The 18,157-nt window shown below is 47.9% G+C and overlaps 1 protein-coding gene and 1 long non-coding RNA gene across 2 annotated transcripts in view; both read right to left on the bottom strand.

Moving 5' to 3' along the window:
* LOC309345508 overlaps positions 1-18,157 on the bottom strand; it is a 70,093-nt gene that overhangs the window by 37,240 nt on the left and 14,696 nt on the right. The gene's annotated exons all lie outside the window — the stretch shown is intronic.
* LOC309347144 (maestro heat-like repeat family member 5) lies at positions 708-7,269 on the bottom strand. The gene is made up of 19 exons (XM_081871485.1): positions 7,241-7,269; positions 6,801-7,039; positions 6,487-6,655; positions 5,267-5,408; positions 5,070-5,188; positions 4,807-4,956; positions 4,251-4,393; positions 3,983-4,097; positions 3,739-3,875; positions 3,434-3,553; positions 3,188-3,302; positions 2,786-2,920; positions 2,461-2,625; positions 2,010-2,168; positions 1,797-1,901; positions 1,574-1,679; positions 1,273-1,335; positions 844-1,026; positions 708-754 (listed from the first exon to the last, which is right to left on the bottom strand). Exons 3-19 carry the CDS (start codon positions 6,556-6,558, stop codon positions 741-743), a joined length of 2,043 nt encoding a protein of 680 aa, XP_081727611.1. The 5' UTR covers positions 6,559-6,655; positions 6,801-7,039; positions 7,241-7,269; the 3' UTR covers positions 708-740.

Raw genomic sequence — 18,157 nt, 5'->3', positions numbered from 1 at the left:
CTTATGCACTGCCACTTTGTTGTATGATAGGTAGGCGTGCCATGTAAACCTCGTATTCCAACCTTCATTAATTTGATTTTAATTGATTTTTATAATGTAATATTTTTAGAATGTGTGAATATCTGATTGTTTGATTGTTGATTGTTGTTAGCCGCCCTGAGCCCGGCTTCGGCTGGGGAGGGCGGGATATAAATAAAATTTATTATTATTATTATTATTATTATTATTCTAAATCTAATATATCAGCCTTCTTCAAGAAGGTGGGGTTGTTTTAAATGATTGTTAAATGTGTTATGTTGATTTAGATTTTGTATTGGTGGGCTGGAGTGTTGTTTCAGGACTCTTGTATTGTTTATTAGTGTGCATACATTAGTCTTGTGGCTCTTTTTAGTATGTTTTTATTATTTTAATTTATATTATGTTCTGATATTTTTATTATGAATTTTGTGCAGTGATAATTCTTATTATGTATTTTGTGCTTCGTATACTTGGTGTTGTGAACCACCCTGAGATTCAAAATCAAAAAAATCAACAATCCAAAACAACATCAACCAGAAACACAACAACAACAAAAAGGTTTCCTACCGCTGTGTACGGAAGGTCGTGAGGGCAGCACCACTCCTCTTGGGCCATCCTGATGGCGCTGATGTTCCTGGCGCTGGTCCAGACTGGATCCCGCGGAGAGCAGAAGATCGTATCACTGCAGCACAACTCTGATGTCACGTTGCCTTGGCCTGGCGCTACTCCGGATGTTCTGTCAGGAGGAGAAAGAGGCTCCTTGAGAAACGTCCCCTCCAGACATTCCACCAGGTGTCCCAATAGCCCACCAGATGCCTCACTCACCTGGCATGCAGCTCAGGAAGTCCTGCGGGTAAGGCTCCCTGTGAACGCAGTGGAGCAGCCTCCTCAAAAAGCGCTGGACCCTGCCTTTCTTCCGATGTTTATAGGCCCGCTGCATGATGTTCAGGCAGCTCCTCCCTGTCTGCCTGAGCCCTTCTTCCTCGTGCTGCTGCATCTCTTCCAGCCCTGAGGGGCAAGGGAGAAAGGTTGAGCAAGGCGGAGATACACAGGAAAAGAGCCATCCATCAACAATATGAAAACAGCCGTCAGGTGTGTTTGGGTGTGAGAGAGAGCAGTGAAGTCACATGCCAATTCTCTTTGCATGTTCATCTTGTGGAACCTCTGTCTGAACATACATCTGAGAATTTGCCTTCCCCTGAAGACCTTTCTCAGCAGAAGCATCCCTCCCTGCCCTCCATACGTCTCACTCACATGTTCCATAGGATGCCATGTCGTGATGGTGGATGAAACTGGCATCCCGGAAAGCCAGATGACCTAGAGAGAGAAAGAGGCAAGAAAAGGGACGTCATCTCGGTGCAAAGCAAGTGGAGACAGAGGTAGCTCGGCAGGAGGACAGGTATGCTCTAGAGGTCTCCACGCTCACTCAGAGCAAGATCTGGGCGCAGATGGAGGCCTACCTAGCAGGTGGCCTGGGGACATGTCCATCCTCCCAGCCATCGTTACCAAGATGTTTCTGTCCATCCCTACCAGGGAAGAACATTGCTTGACTTACCCAGAAGCAGAGCTGCCACCCTGGAGACTGATGGCAGCCTGTTGGCGGACGGCTTCGTACATGTCAAGGCAGCACTCCGAAGGATGTCCTTGCTGAAGGTCTTGCTCTGTGGGCAAAGACAAAGGAGAATTGGCATCAGAGAGGCTTGAGAGTGTGGCAGAAGAGCCTTGCAGTCCCAGAGACATGCCTGGGCAAAGCTGCCAACAAAGCAGAGGGAACTTACCAGATGCTTGGCAGCCTGGTGGAGAGCAAAGTGGAGGCTAAATTTGTTGGAACGAGCCCACCACTTCACTTGTGGGGCTAGATGGCAAAGAGCCCTCCTTGCGGCCTGCAACACAAGAAGAGAAGAGGGTTACAAATTGCGGTACATAGTCTTGTAAGCTCCTGAGAACAATCCCTCCCTCCTACTGTGTAAGTCCACCTCTTTGGCCCTCACCTTGGCCACCACGTCCTCGTCTTCGAGGTGAATGAGGACCACAACCAGTTCGTGAATGGCTTCCTCTTCTGTTGTTGTTATGGGAAGCCTTTGGTCTCTCACCCAGCCCCGAAGCAGCCCCAGATGTTCGATGGCTGATGCCCGGACGGAGGCTTCCTCCTGTAGGCAGAAAATATCAGAGGTTATGTTTCTCAGCAGATCACCTTCCTTTCTCCTGCCCACTGGGTGTTTTGAGGCTGCTCAGCCCCCTATCCTCCTCCTGGGGGAGACTGGGGGCAGGGGTGGCTCTCCCCCTGCGTTTTCCAGGCAGGCTTCCAAGAGAAGGTGCTCCAGAGGAACACCCTCCTGAAGCCAGAACATCTCCGCTGCATGCCAGTCTAAACCCCACCCTTCCTCTTCCAAAGCATTCCTCCTCCACCGGGTGTGATGTCATGTTTTCCCTAACACTCACATGGGCAGCCAGACCGCAGTAAGTTGCCGCCAGCATCTTCAGGTCTTCCTCTCCCAGCTCCCTGGAATGGTAGGCTTGGTCTACTAGCTCTATCAACTCTGGGAGGACATCGGCTTCTGCAGAAGGGAGGGAATCCAGCAGCAACAGCCGCAGAAGCGAAGGGTCCTACACAAAAGAGAGAATCTTTTCAAAGGTCTGAAAGGCCTCACGCCTTTTAGCACAGGCCCTTCAGTATTGTGCCAGCAAAAGAGTGCTGGACCATGATTAGAATCGAGATCTGTACCCCCCCTCCCTCCCTCCCTCCCTCCCTCTGAGCATCACTTGCCATGTCAGAGTCCAGAAGCAGGGATATCCCTCTGACGCTGAGCTTCCGGACTTGCAGGTGGTCGTGTTCCAGCCAGTTGAGGAGCTGCTCCAGTGTATCTTCACAGGGATAGACCTCCAGACGGCAGCTGAGCAGCTAAAGAGGCCCAAAGAGAAAGAAACTCTTCAGGGATGAGAGGCTGAGGCAGGTTCTCCTTTTACCCACCATTTGCAATTCTGCACAGAGCAAACCCACTGAAGTGAATGTACCAAAGTTTGTCATGTACATCAAATCCAATGGGTCTACTCTGAGGAGCACTAAAACAGGAAACAGTCCTTAGGCTCAAAGTAGCCCAACACTCGGCAGAAACCAAGCCAGGGCCTCCTTGCTGCACCCATTTCCTCCCGCGTCCGTCCCCCTCACCTCGATGTAGATAGCTGCCGCGACTTGTGGCATTCCGGCAAAATCCTCGTCCTCGAGAGCAGCGATGATGCTTTCCACCATGGGAGGGATCCACCAGCGTCGCTTTCCGACAGCTCTGAAATGGAGAAACAGATCTTGGTAAGGAAGGCAAAGACACCGCAGGAAGCAAACGGGCACAGTCCGATCCCGTGCCTTCAGCTCCGTTTGCCAGACCACTGGGGAAGGTCACCGCGTTCTTCCTCTTACCTCACCATGGCAGACAACCCCTGGCTGAAAGTCTCCCGGCAGAAAAGTTGGTCAACGATGGCCGCCTCCACTTGCTCTCCAGTGGTGCCAAGAAGGAGGTGCAGAACTTCCTTAGCCCCTCTGCAACAAAAGCAAGGCCAGTTTTACCAGGAGGGTCATTGCCACACACTCAAATTCCTTCCCCATCCCTCCTCCCTAGCAGCCGCCTGAAGGAGAGCCTCCCTTGCAAAACCAAGCTGGACAGGAAACCCCCCGAGGCTGAAGGGGAAAGGACTCCATTGGTCCCTTTGCAACACACTACTCACCCGAGGAATTCCAGGTCGTAATGGAAGTTGACAACCATCCCCAGGAGAGCGATGAGCAGCTGTGGGAAGTTCTGGCGCACAGCTGCCTTGTAGTCCTCCATCCTGAGGATGGCGTGCAACAGGCTGGTGAGATGTTGCTGGAAGAGAGAGGGGTGCAAGTCACTTTATCTGCTTTCCTGCAGAATACAGGAATCCCTAGATATTACCCTGGGAGGAAGGAAGCCAGAAAGCAGGTGGTCCTTACCACTTGGGTGGCAGATTCCGCCAAGGGGCTTTCGTAAAGCTGCTTGGCCGTAAGATGGATCAGTTGTTCTGGGTTGGCCGATGCTAACACCTCCTTCCACACTCTCTCGCAGTCTCTGTGAATGCAAAAACAAGAGCAATGGTCAGCTTCAAGTCTTCTGCTTGCTGCCATGCTCCAGAGAGAGGAAATGGCAGCAAGGGCTTTCTGAGCAAGCCCTGCAGCTTTCCAACCTCCCCCTTAGCCCAGTAGAACCTGGAAGGCTCCATACCCGAAAGGAAACTGGAGGAGATATTCAACCACTGTCGCCAGGTGGTGGTGCGACAAGATGGACAAAGCGAAGACGGCCATGCTTCTGCCTTGCACTGTAGGCCCCTGGCTGATCTTATAGAAGGCCTCCAGCAGCACCTTCACCTGTCAGAGAAAAGGAGAGAGTTGCTTGGAGAGTACAAGGAAGTGGGGCTGTCTGCAGGTGGATCCCTCCATCGCTCATTGAAAGAGGGACCCTTGACCTGTGCCACCACAGCCATCTTCCTTCCAAGGTACCACTCAGGGTCCTTGGAAGTATTGAACCCAGGCAGCTCCAGGGCGCCAGTTCCCCTATCCATTGTGGGCCAAGAGAAGAAGCTTGCCAGTCTACTCCCAGAAGGAGGAGGATTCCCCATCCCTGAATCCATGTTTCTCAGGACCCTTGGCTGCGGTTCTTGTCCTGACATTGCCAGGCCCCTCTCAACTAACATGTGTCCTGGCCACCCAATGGCATGAGGTGGCCTCCCCTACACCAAAGCAGAGAATCTTCTTCTCTCCTACCTTTGCAGATGCCTTACCTCCACTTTTGTGCCGCCAAACTGCTTGATGAATTCTTGCAGTAAGTGGGAGATATCCAGTGGGTTGAAGCTGCTCTCGACAACCAGGTCTCTGGCCAGGAAGCACATGGCCTCCAAGAGCTGCTCCGCGGGGAGAAAAGCGCCAAAGACCTGAAGCAAGAGAGGGAGGTCAGAGATGCCCACAGGGCAGGGCTGGGGAGCAGAAAGCCCAGGTGCTGCCTCTGCGGAACCTAGAACACGTGGCTTGAGAGACAGCGACTTACCCTGGCAAGAGAGTAACAATTATTCACGAACAGTTCAGGAACCGGTCCTCCGGTGGATCTGAGGACCTTCTCAGCTCTGGTGATAAGTGTTCGGTTCCATGACGTTCGTGGCAGCATCTCTGCAAAGGAAAGCCAAAGGGTTAGTTTGGGTCTTGCTCACCCCCACCCCATGCTGGGATACATTCTTCTAGACTTACCTTCGTTGTGCCGCAGGATGGGCAGAAGATGGCAGAGAGCCTCTGCTGCCCGCTGCCTGCTCTCCGGGTCCGGATCCAATGCACAAAGGCAGGAAATCGCCACCAGTTGGCCACAGGAGGATGCATGAACCGCTACCGATGGCTGAGAAGAAACCCAGAGAAGGGACTGATAAGCAACCCATCACCGTTTTTCCTATAACATTTTTATTAAATCTTCCAAACATTCCAAAACATTTAGCATCCTCTACAGAAAAAAATCCAGTTCTTTTTGACTTCCCACCCCTCTTTTCCTAATGTTTGCTTTTTTCTTCTTTTCTCAGCCATTTTACTCACTATGGCCCAGCTCTGTTCTCCAAATTGAGTATGTGCTGGGATGCCTGATTGTCCCTTGGGCACCTTGCAGGGTGGGCCCAGAAGCAGCAGCCTGAAGGCCTTGACAGCCCTGCATGGTTGCAATGTTTCCCTTCAGTAAAGCCACTTCTGAGCTGGAGAGGAGGTGGGGTTGTGGGCTTCATGCCCTCCCCTTACGTACTCGGGGGCTGGCTTGCAGCCCCCCGCAAGAGCAGGGAATCCTCGGGCACGTCACCTCCCTTGCCAGCCAATCGGCTGGCCTGGGAGGTGTGGCCAGCGCTATTTAGGGCCGGCGCGCCTGAGGATTTCCCTTTTTCTCCCAGTGCCCCAGCAGCTCCGGTTTTCCCACCCTTTAGGTTTGGCTCTTTGACATTGCTATGGACTTCGGTTGGTCGCCGTCAAGGGGCCTGGTAGGAATTTTTCCCGCTTGGCAAATTGGCACCAGCCATTTGGTTTTTTGCCTACCTCGTAGCAAATCATCACAACTTCCTCAGCATTGGTGGTTAGGCATTGGTAAGGGTATTGTTCTGCAAATGAGTGGGGGGCGTAGTCCGGTAAAGGATTCCGTGGGGCATTGCCCTGTCCGAAGCCTATGGAGGTGGGGCCTAAGGCACGCCCTCGAGGGGTGACCCCGGGGGAGCTCCTAGTTGATGTACATCAGCAGGACTCCCCCTCCTGGTGGTTAACCCTTGCCGGTCTTCTAGCAATCGGGCTGAAGCCGGTTAGTCGATAGGACCAATGCCTAAGCCAATACCGCTCAGTTCCTGTAATCAATAAAGTTGTGGCCTAATTTTGCCCATTAACCTAAAATACTGGTGTCCTGTGTCTTTATTTCCGTGGGGGAGGCGGGAACTCGCCACGCAACTCACATATTCCTGGATCTTCTTCAGGAGGGCGGAAAGATCTTGGAGCGCCTTCCTTCGGATCTTCCCATTCTTCATCGTTGCGACGACATCCGTAAATCTGTTCTTCAGCCGGTCCTTGCTGACGCTTTCAGGAGGAAGATCAGCCGCATCCGGAGAAGCTGTGGTTGGGATGCTGAGGGGAGAGAGGAGTAGCACTTTTGTCAAAAGGGTTTATTGCCTCCCGTCCTTCAAAGACCCCAAGCACCACACCATAGAAATGGACCGGGTTGTTTTTTAAAAGGAATTGATTATGGGGGAGGGGATTAGCACAGGATTACCTTGGAGGAAGATCCTCCCCATCTTCCAGGCTGATTTCCGATATTTGATCTTCATCAAAATCAATTCCCTGTCCATGAGAAAAGAGAAACAGGAACGTCAGAATGTGAAGAATGGATCAGACCCATTCATGATTTTGTATTGAGCAGGAAAGCACAGACGAGGTAGGTTGGGAAACAAACTGAAAATCTCTGGCCTCCATTTCCTTAGAGACCTTATTCATCCTTCTATTCATTTAAGCCTTCGGTTAAGAGTTTGGGTGTAATCCTTGACACCTCCCTTTCCATGGAGGCGCAGGTTACAACAGCCAAGGCGACATTTTTCCACCTTCGCCGCATCAAGCAGTTGGTCCCTTACCTTTTCCGACCCAACCTGGCCACAGTGATCCATGCGATGATCACCTCCAGGCTTGACTACTGTAATTCGCTCTACGTGGGGCTGCCCTTGAAGCTGTCCCAGAAACTCCAGCGGGGGCAGAATGCTGCAGCGAGGCTCCTCACGGGGTCTCTGCCATGGGAGCATATTCACCCAGTGCTTTTCAAGCTGCACTGGCTCCCGGTGGAGTACAGGGTCAGATTTAAGGTGCTGGTTTTGACCTTTAAAGCCCTTCATGGCCTAGGACCCTCGTTCCTATGGGACCGCCTCTCCCGGTATGCCCCACGGAGGACCTTAAGGTCCATATATAGCAACACCCTAGAGGTCTCAGGCCCTAAGGAAGTTAGATTAGCCTCAGCCAGAGCCAGGGCCTTTTCAACACTGGCTCCGGCCTGGTGGAACACTCTGCCTCATGAGACCAGGGCCCTGCAGGATCTGATTTCTTTCCGCAGGGCCAAAAAGACAGAGTTGTTCCACCTGACCTTTGGCTTAGAATCAGTTTGATTCCCTCTTCTTAGAGCTCTCCTCCAAGTTTCCAGATTTTGTCTCAAATGCATGGATTAGATTGGAAACGGGGATGATGAGAGTGGAGGCTAGCATCTGCCTAACATCAATCTACAAATGGCTGACATTGAATCTGCTCCCCCGAGGGATAGCCCCTTTGATCCTCTCTGACCAATTCCAGTCGGGCTCGCAGACTGCAGTCCTGAACACCCTCCGGAAACTGGGTTTTGCCCCTCAAGCCCTTCTAAGTCTGGGCTTGGGCCAGGCAAATGCTACTGTGATAGGAATTGTATGGTCTTAGATATATGGCAACGTTCATAACCACACGTACATAGATCAGCACAGGAAAGCCAACCTGGAACCATTTTGATTCCTAAACTGAGCAAATGTTTCTCTGCATGGTCAAAATGGAAAAGCCTCCCCATTGTCTCTTCCTTCACAAATCCTGTCTTAATCTGTGTTTGAATAAAGGTGTGAGCCTGTGACCTGGCCCAGGAAATAAGTATTTTACCACTACAAAAGAATGGCCAGGCTCCCCAGGAAATCCAATCAAGTAACCTGCCAGACAGGAGATAAACAAGGACAAGAGAAAAACAACATTTAAATTTCTGTGATGTAGGTGGGATGTATCTGAGGGGTGGTCTTAGGTTACACCCCTTCCGTGATGTATGCATAATGTTTCTGGGGGTGGTCTTGATCTAGAGGATGGGAATTTCAAAAGTCTTTATAAGCCCTTGCACAACATTTTGGGGGGTCCTCCTCCTTTCCTGTGTGTGAGGGGAGCACCCTGTTGCAACAGATCAATAAAGATCAAGCTTACTAGCTGCTTTGCTTCTCAATATTCTCTGGTTGGCCTCTGTTATTTTCTCCTACCAATAGGGAACCTATGTAAGGACTCTATATGGGCTCTCGGATACCCCATAAGGGAAAAGGGCATTTTTTTATTTATAACACTACGGTCAGGCAAAGAATATTAGACACCGAGAGACAGCAGGACTGTGCAAGGTGCCCCAACTATAGAATTGGAGAAATCGAGAGAGATATAGCCGCACCGGCAGCATATCTCTTCTTTCTTGTATCTAGGGATGCAAGAAGGGCCTTTACACTCGCCAGAAGCGTGGCTCTTCCCTCGCCGGTCCTGGATGGAGCCTTTAGAAGGGTCCCGTATGCTCAGAGACTTTGCACCTGTCCATTGGGAGAGATAGGAAGCCCAGAACACTTGTTCTTTAGATGTCCCTTTTATGAAGAGGCACGTAGTAAGATCATGGATCCCCTACTGGTGAGGCTCACCGACCTCCCACAAAAGCAAAAATTTGACCTTTTGCTGTTAGGCAAAGAGCAGAAGATGACCTGAATGGTCGCCAGATTCTGTGTACAGATCTGTAGGCGCAGACCATCGCCCAACTCAAAATAGTCCGGCATGAAAAGCCCCGTCTCTGAGTCAACTCCCTGGGATAGTCTATTGTTGCACATTTGTAATGAAGTTAAGGATTTCAAACTTTGGTCAAGAAAGGAGCAGAGTATGGTGCGTAATCAAAAAGCCACAAGAGTTATGGGAAAGAGGTCTGTTGCTTTAACCCTGCAGACCGACAGTCTCCAAATGTGTAAATTGTTATCTTAGGAAGGAAGTTCTCTAGTTTGATTTGGGGGCTTGACACCTGGGGCTTCAGCTATTCACACCCACCTAGTAGAATCATAGAATCATAGAATCATAGAGTTGGAAGAGACCACAAGGGCCATCGAGTCCAACCCCCTGCCAAGCAGGAAACACCATCAGAGCTGACATATGGTTGTCAAGCCTCTGCTTAAAGACCTCCAAAGAGGGAGACTCCACCACACTCCTTGGCAGGAAATTCCACTGTCGAACAGCTCTTACTGTCAGGAAGTTCTTCCTAATGTTTAGGTGGAATCTTCTTTCTTGTAGTTTGGATCCATTGCTCCGTGTCCGCTTCTCTGGAGCAGCAGAAAACAACCTTTCTCCCTCCTCTATGTGACATCCTTTTATATATTTGAACATGGCTATCATATCACCCCTTAACCTCCTCTTCTGCAGGCTAAACATGCCCAGCTCCCTTAGCCGTTCCTCATAAGGCATTGTTTCCAGGCCTTTGACCATTTTGGTTGCCCTCCTCTGGACACGTTCCAGTTTGTCAGTGTCCTTCTTGAACTGTGGTGCCCAGAACTGGACACAGTACTCCAGGTGAGGTCTGACCAGAGCAGAATACAGTGGCACTATTACTTCCCTTGATCTAGATGCTATACTCCTATTGATGCAGGCCAGAATTGCATTGGCTTTTTTAGCTGCCGCGTCACACTGTTGGCTCATGTCAAGTTTGTGGTCAACCAAGACTCCTAGATCCTTTTCACATGTACTGCTCTCAAGCCAGGTGTCACCCATCTTGTATTTGTGCCTCTCTCTCTCTCTCTCTCTCTCTCTCTCTCTCTCTCTCTCTCTCTTTTTTGCCAAAGTGCAATACTTTACATTTCTCCCTGTTAAAATTCATCTTGTTTGTTTGGGCCCAGTTCTCTAATCTGTCAAGGTCATTTTGAAGTGTGATCCTGTCCTCTGGGGTGTTAGCCACCCCTCCCAGTTTGGTGTCATCTGCAAATTTGATCAGGATGCCCTTGAGTCCATCATCCAAGTCATTGATAAAGATGTTGAATAAGACCAGACCCAAGACAGAACCCTGTGGCACCCCACTAGTCACTCTTCTCCAGGATGAAGAGGAACCATTGATGAGCACCCTTTGGGTCAGTCAGCCAGTTACAAATCCATTACAAATCCACTGAGTGGTAGCATAGTCAAGTCCGCATTTTACCAGCTTCTTTACAAGAATATCATGGGGCACCTTGTCAAATGCCTTGCTGAAATCAAGGTAGGCTACATCCACTGCGTTCCCTTCATCTACCAGGCTTGTAATTCTGTCAAAAAACGAGATCAGGTTAGACTTCCGGGTTGGCGCCATCGACTAATGGCGGATTCCCTCCGAGCTCCGGAGGGAATCGGCTCCGCAGGATGGGGTCTTGTCCGCGGCGGCGACGCGGGAACCCTTAAAAATCACAGGCGCGGATGCCTGTGAGCGTGGTGACTTGGCGGGCACCATTTGCGCCCCCCCAAACTGCGAAAGAGCCTTTTTAAAGGCTCCGGAACGGGGATGGGGTACGGCGTGGTGCTGTGAGTAGACTGCTCCTTCTGCAGAGCGAAGCCGCAAGCCATTGTCGGAGAAGCGCTGACTTTTTCCTTGGAACATTCGGACTTAAAGTAAGAACCCGTGAGTTAATAGGGAATTTGAAATTTAAAGAAATTTTGCTGAATTAGGCACGAGCGGGGAAGGGTCAAAAAGGAAGTCCCCCCCCCCCTTTGTAAATATTTTAAAGCAAAGAGCTTGCTATTTAATATCGAGAAAATCTCTTCTTTTTTCTAAAAGTGTTTAACCTTCATGGTTTGACGTTAAAAGAATCTTACCAGAGGATAAAAGTAACTTTGGGAGCTAAAGTTTTACCCCCCCGAACCCGGGGGTGTCCCGTGAGACAGCCTGTGGAGGAAGTATCGAAGAACTTGACAGCTGTCAAATTAGCTGTCAAAAAGAAAGGAAAGGGGAACTTTGTTTCTGCCGCTTCTGTTGGACACATTGGTTGCAATTTCTTGATACAAACTAATTTGTTTACTTGATTTAAACGGAAAGGCATTAAAGAACTAAAAATCCCCCTGGTAGGGGGTAGAGACATTACAAGAATGGCTGAAGGAAGTAAAACTCATACTGAACTTAACAGAATACTTGTTCTCTTGGGAAAGTTACAAGACCAAACCAATGTTTTGACTACAAGTGTGAACACTTTGGCCTTGACATTAAATAACATTGTGGAAGCTGATAAAGATTTGAAGCAAGAAGTTCTAACTGAACAGTTAGGGAAATTTGAGAGCCTTGAAATTGTGGAGAAAGAGACATATGATGCCGAAGAAAAGGAGGGAGAAGTTGCAACCTTGCAGATGTCAAAGGAGAGTTACAATTTGGGGACTGATATGAAGGCAATAAAGGAGAATAAAAGTTTGAAGTGGAAAGTTTGGTTTAAGTTGAAAGCTGCAAAATTGAGAGATCCCCTTAGGTGGGGATCTGAAGACCTAAGGATTACAAACTTGACCAATTTGGAAGTTGGAGTTTGGGGAGCTTTTGGACTTGGGAGGAAGATGAAGCCAGGTTTGGAGTACCCCACAAGCGTCAATCTTAAGGGGTTCAACATCAAGGACTGTCAAAGAGGCCGGCAGAAAGGAACTGAGGGGGACTGGAGAGCCTCGGACGTGAGATTCCCCAGGCTAAGCAGTATATTAGACTGATGAACACTTGTTGGGGACTAAAACCGGGAAAGGCGGGGGGGATAGAGTTTGGTAATCCAAAGGGTATATAAGCATAATTTATTTTGTTTTGACTGTTTGGTTATTTATATGGAAGTTGGGAGGGCCGTGGATGGGAAAATTCGGTCGACTTTAAGAAGTATGTTCAAGAATAAGTAAAGATGTATAAGTATTGATGTTTAGATAAGTTAAAATTGATTTTTAGAGTGGTTGAAATGAAATGAAAATAAGGCTGGCAAAAGTAAATTGAGGAAATGGAAAAAAAATTAAAATAAGATTTGCAAAGATAAATTGAGGAAATGGAGAGAGAGGTAAAATAAAATTACAGTATGAAAAAATAAGATTATTACGTTAAGGTTGAGAAATAAGTAACAAGGACTTGCTGGGTTAACAACGTGAATTGGAATACAAGAAGGGGAGGTGCGAGGAGGTCGATGAAAGAAGTTGTATGAAAATAAGCATTTGAATTTTTTTGTGTTTTTAACTGTTTTCTTTTTAAGTTTTTGTTTTTGTAGTTTTGTTATCTTTTTTGTGTCTATTTTTGTTGTGTTTGTTATGGAAAATGCCAATAAATATTCATTTTAAAAAAAAACGAGATCAGGTTAGTCTGACATGACTTATTTTTCAGAAATCCATGCTGACTATTGGTGATCACCGTATTCCTTTCTAGGTGCTCACAGACTGTTTGCTTAATGATCTGCTCCAGAATCTTCCCTGGTATTGATGTCAGACTGACTGGGCGGTAATTATTTGGGTCCTCTCTTTTCCCCTTTTTGAAAATAGGGACAACATTTGCCCTCCTCCAGTCTGCCGGGACTTCGCCTGTTCTCCAGGAATTCTCAAAGATGACTGCCAGTGGTTCTGAGATCACATCTGCCAGTTCTTTTAATACTCTTGGATGCAGTTCATCTGGCCCTGGAGACTTGAATACATCTAAACTAGCCAAGTATTCTTGTACTATCTCCTTAGTTATTCTGGGCTGTGTTTCCTCTGCTGAATCATTTGCTCCAAATTCTTCAGGTCGGGCATTGTTTTCTTTATCGGAGAAGACTGAGGCAAAGAAGGCATTGAGGAGTTCAGCCCTTTCTGTGTCCCCTGTTTGCATTACACCATCTTCTCCTCTGAGTGACCCCACTGTTTCTTTGTTCTTCCTTTTGCTACGAACATACCCATAAAAGCCTTTTTTGTTGCTTTTAACCTCTTTAGCAAGCCTGAGTTCATTCTGTGCTTTAGCTTTTCTGACTTTGTGTCTACACGTGCTGGCTATTTGTTTGAATTCCTCTTTGGTGGTTCCCCCCCTTTTCCATTTTTTGTACACATCCTTTTTTAATCTTAACTCAGTTAAAAGTTCTTTAGATAGCCACCCTGGCTTCTTTAGGCACCTTCCATGTTTCCGTCTCATTGGTATTGCCTGAAGTTGTGCTTTTACTATCTCCCTCTTAACAAACTCCCAGCCATCATGAACTCCCTTTCCTTTTAGTATTACTGTCCATGGGATCTCACCCAGCACTTCCCTAAGTTTTATGAAGTCGGCTTTCTTAAAGTCAAGAAATTGAGTCCTAGTATGCTTGGCTGCTCCTTTCCACTGTATAGTAAACTTCAGAGGAGCATGATCACTCGCGCCTAATGATCCTTCCACTTCTACCCCACTAACCAGGTCATCAACATTGGTTAGGACCAGATCTAAAATGGCTGTTCCTCTTGTTGCTTCTCCCACTTTCTGGACAACGAAGTTGTCTGCAAGGCCAGTGAGGAATCTGTTTGACCTTATGCTCTTGGCTGAGTTTGACATCCAGCAAATATCCGGGTAATTGAAGTCCCCCATTACTACTATCTCCCTTCCTTTTGCATGCTTGGCCATCTGTTCCAGGAAGGCATCATCTATGTCCTCCGTTTGGCTTGGGGATCTATAGTAAACTCCCACAATGAGGTCCCTGTTATTCTTTTCTCCCTTAATTTTGACCCAAATGCTCTCACTTTGGCTTTGAGGTTCTAAATCTTGGATCTCTTCACAGGTATACGCATCCCTGACATATAACGCCACTCCTCCTCCTTTCTTGTCTGGTCTGTTTCTCTGAAATAGATTGTATCCCTCCATTATTACATTCCAGTCGTGGGACTTATCCCACCAGGTTTCAGTGATGCCTATTATGTCATATTTAGTTTGCTGTACCAAGAGCTCAAGCTCATCTTGTTTATTACCCATGCTTTGCGCATTAGTGTACAGACATTGAAGTCCATTAATCATTCCCCCGTGTCTCTTATTTAAGGATTTTTTCCTCCCACCACTAGGTCTGCATGCTGTTTGCTCCATTTGGTCTATGACATTTGGATGACCATCTTCATCAATTGATAGACTCCTACCTTCAGAAGCACTGTCTCCCTCCCCCACATTAGTCAGTTTAAAGCCCTCCTGATGAGGTTTCTGAGATTTTTGGCAAAAAAAATTCCTCCCAACCGTTGTGAGGTGCAGCCCATCGCTTGCCAGAAGTCCATCTTCAAGAAACTGCAGTCCATGATCTAAGAATCCAAACCGTTCCTGTTTACACCATTTGCGAAGCCAGCTGTTCACTTCCACTATTTTTCTCTCTCTCCCTGGGCCACGTCGTTCAACTGGGAGGACAGATGAGATGACAATTTGTGCATTTAATTGCTTCAATTTCCTGCCCAGAGCCTCATAGTCTCTTTTGATCTTCTGGAGGCTATTGCTTGCAGTGTCATTGGTTCCCACATGAACCAAGAGGAAGGGGTATTTGTCAGTGGGTTTTATGATTCCTTGCAGTCGTTCAGTTACGGGGGAGACAGCACACTTCCCGAAACATGTCAGGCCCACAGATCACTGCTTCTGTTCCCCTCAGTAGGGAATCCCCTATCACCACTACACACCTCCTCTTAGGTTTGGTCGGGTTTCTTCCGTGATCTGTCCGTTCCAAGGTCGCCTGCACATTCCCTGAGGACTGACTTTGCTGCTCGTCTTCATATACCTGATCGACTGTAATGAGGGAGAGATCCTCAAATGGAGTCTGCTCTTCGTCTTCCATGCTAGGGGAGAGGAGCTCAAAGCGATTGTGTATTTCTAAACAATCAGAGCAAACCCTGGGCTTCCTACTTCTTTGAGTCACGTTTCTCCATATATCTGGCTCCTGTGTTGGTGAACTAGCCTCCTTCTCAGGGGAGTCCCCTGTCTCCTCCTTGGTGGAGACGGTGTGCTCTGTTGCTTCCAAGAAGAGCTCCAGCTCTCTAATTCTTTGGAGCGTAGCTACACGTTCCTCCAGTTGCTGGACTTTGTCTTTTAAGAGGGCAATCAACATGCAATTGCTGCAGGTAAAGCTGCCTGCAACCTTTGGCAAGATGGCAAACATTGTGCAGGAACCGCAGGCAACTGCAGCTGTTCCCTCACTCTCCATCTTGAGAACGTGTCGTTGGCGGGGGCTACAGCGGTCCTCCATCATAAGAAGTGTGCAGAGGGGACTTCCGGAGGCAGCATGGCGGCTGCAGCAGCAGAAAAGAGCTCCTGAAGCCAGCCAGAGTGAAAGGCTCTGTCTGGCCGATTCCCGGGCTCCCAGGTCTGCTGCTGCCAACACTGCCAACGGAGAGGAATCGGGGGTGCCCGGGGCGTCTTTCAAGGGAGCCAAAACACCCCCCCCACGACCTTGATTGAGCCGGAAAGGCACCCAACCCCCCCCCCAACAGCCGAGAGGAGCTCCAAATCCAGGAAGACAGTGGAGCTAACGCAGAGAGGGAGAAAAAGAGAAGGGGGAAGGAAGAAGGGGAGAAAAAGAGAAGGGGGAAGGAAGAAGGGGAAAAAAGAAAGAAAGAAAGAAAGAAAGAAAGAAAGAAAGAAAGAAAGAAAGAGAGAGGAGCCCTAGCTTTGCCGACAAGGAAGAGGGGAGGTAGGTGAACACGGGAAGGCAAAGGACGCTGCGAAAAAACACGTGGCTGAGCCGACCGGAGCCTACCCCTCCATGCAAAGCCGCATGACAAAGGAGATCACAGAAAGGAAGAAACTACCCCCTTCTTTTCTCCTTTTTTCTATAAAAAACAACAACCAACAAACAAAATCCTTTTTTAACCCCTTCCTACCCCTCTCCCCCCTTTTTTAAAAAAGAAATTCTTTTTTATTCCCCCCCCCATATACCTACTTTTATCATTTTTCTTTTTAAAAGAGGGGCCACTGCTGCTGCAGCCACCCTTTATTTGAATCTTTATTTTTATTTCTATCTTTTCTACACACTATTTAAAGACACACTTTTCCACACACACACACCCTCAATTTAAACCTCATTTTATTTCCACCTCAAACTCCCCTCTTAAGAATTAAAATGGCAGTACCCAGAAAACAGCCCTGAACCATCACAGGCCATTTCCTGGGACTGCCACTTCACCCCAGACTTTCCACTCTCTTTTACCTATCCTCCTTTACCTATACTTTACTCATTTTTATTTTCATTTTTAAATAAAAAGCTCTATCTATCTATCTAAAGACTACCCCCCCTTTTCTTTTCTTTTACCTTTAATTCTCATTTTTATATTTTGCCTGTACATTTTTAATTACTTTTCTACAAATAAAAAATAATAACAATAATTAGGGGGAAATATTATTATCTATTTTATTTTTATTTATTTTTTTAAAAAAAACCACACATTTTTTCCCCTCTCTCTTTTTAAAGCCCGTTCTTGTCTATTTGTTGGCTTGTTCTTGAGGGGGGAATCTTTCGCCCCCAGCTACGACCACCACTCTCTTTTAAAACAAAAATTTCCTCTATATCACTGCTATTGTTACTGATACTCTCCCCCTCAACTCCCCCCTTTTATTTTTCTCTCCCTTTTTGCTCTCCCCTCTCTCTCTTCACCCCTCCTCATTTTTCCCCCTTATTCCACCTTTCATTTTCCATCCCCAATTTTTTTTTCTATCCCTTTTATTTTTTAAAATCAACCCCCCCTTTTTAGCCTGTCCGTCAGTTTGTTTTTGAGAGGGGAGCCCTTTCCCCCCCACCCCCTCTTTTAAAATAAGACTTTCCCCCATACCATTGCAGCAGCTGACCCTCCCTCCCTCCTCCCCTCTCCCCCTCTCTTTTCTTCTCCTTCCCTCCCCCACCCTTCCCCCTCCTCTCATTCTCTCTCCCTCCTCCCTCTCTCCATCCCCCCTTCCCCTAAAGGAAACACATACACACATTCATATCACCCTATCATAATTTGCCCCCTCATACTATAGCTAAAACTACTGCTGCAATCTAATACCTCTGATATTACTGTACTATCTCTCCTCTCTTTCAACTCTCTTTTTGTCTCTCTCTCTCTCTTACTCCAATCTCCCCTCCCCCCCCGCCTCCCCCCTTCTTCTCTCTTTCTTCTTCTTCTTCTTCTTCCCTTTTCTCCCTCCACCCTTTACATATAGCCTATCTGTCTGTCTCTGTTTCTAAGCGCACTCCCAACCCCAATTTCCACCTTAACTGGACCCCAGTACCCCTTTTGGGTATATACAACCCCCTCCTAAACACATATTCCCCCTGGCCCCACCCCTCTAATCTCTTGCATCTCTACCTGCTAACCCCCCTCCCTTTATATGAACTGTCTGTCCGTTAGTCTACCCACCTCTGCTTACCTGCCCTCCCCCCCAGCCTCGGCGGCACCGCTGAGGCAACTACAGAAAACCCAAGAGAAGTTCTTAAAACACAGGCTAGAAGTGACACAAATGACCGCCTAATCCAAACGCTCTGTAAAAGCCACCAGCCAACAAAGCCTGATCAGCTCAACAACCCAACAATACCCAGGAATCACCACTGGCACAACTCCTAACCACCACACGCCCTACCCCAAGTGGACGCCAAGCCAACCTCAAACCAAAACTATCAGGGAGACTGAGATGACACCAACCAGGGAGATGGCAAACAATGCTAAGATGGTAACTCCCCTTCAAGATGATGACCACCCAATAACGAAACGAGAGCTGAGGGAAATGGAAGCAAGATTAGAAGAAACACTGAAGGCCACAATGGCTCCCATGCAGGGACTAATCAACAATCTAACCTCCAAAGTAGAAGCTCTAGAGAACAAAAACCAAATGCAAGAAAAAATAATAGAGCAATACCGGGAGGAGAACGCACGTGTGAACAAGAAACTGGA

The sequence above is a fragment of the Podarcis erhardii genome, assembly GCF_964252035.2.
Source record: "Podarcis erhardii genome assembly, chromosome: 7".
Taxonomy (NCBI): domain Eukaryota; kingdom Metazoa; phylum Chordata; class Lepidosauria; order Squamata; family Lacertidae; genus Podarcis; species Podarcis erhardii.
Note: the sequence above shows the minus strand (reverse complement) of the source record. Positions and strands in the feature narration are given on the sequence as shown.

Coding starts and splice junctions, on each gene's coding strand:
- LOC309347144 (XM_081871485.1), bottom strand. CDS start 6,558: ATGAAGAATGGGAAGATCCGAAGGAAGGCGCTCCAAGATCTTTCCGCC. Junction 5,189..5,266: donor CATCCTGCGGCACAACGAAG/GTAAGTCTAGAA, acceptor TTTCCTTTGCAG/AGATGCTGCCACGAACGTCA. Junction 1,902..2,009: donor ACGAGGACGTGGTGGCCAAG/GTGAGGGCCAAA, acceptor CTTGTGTTGCAG/GCCGCAAGGAGGGCTCTTTG.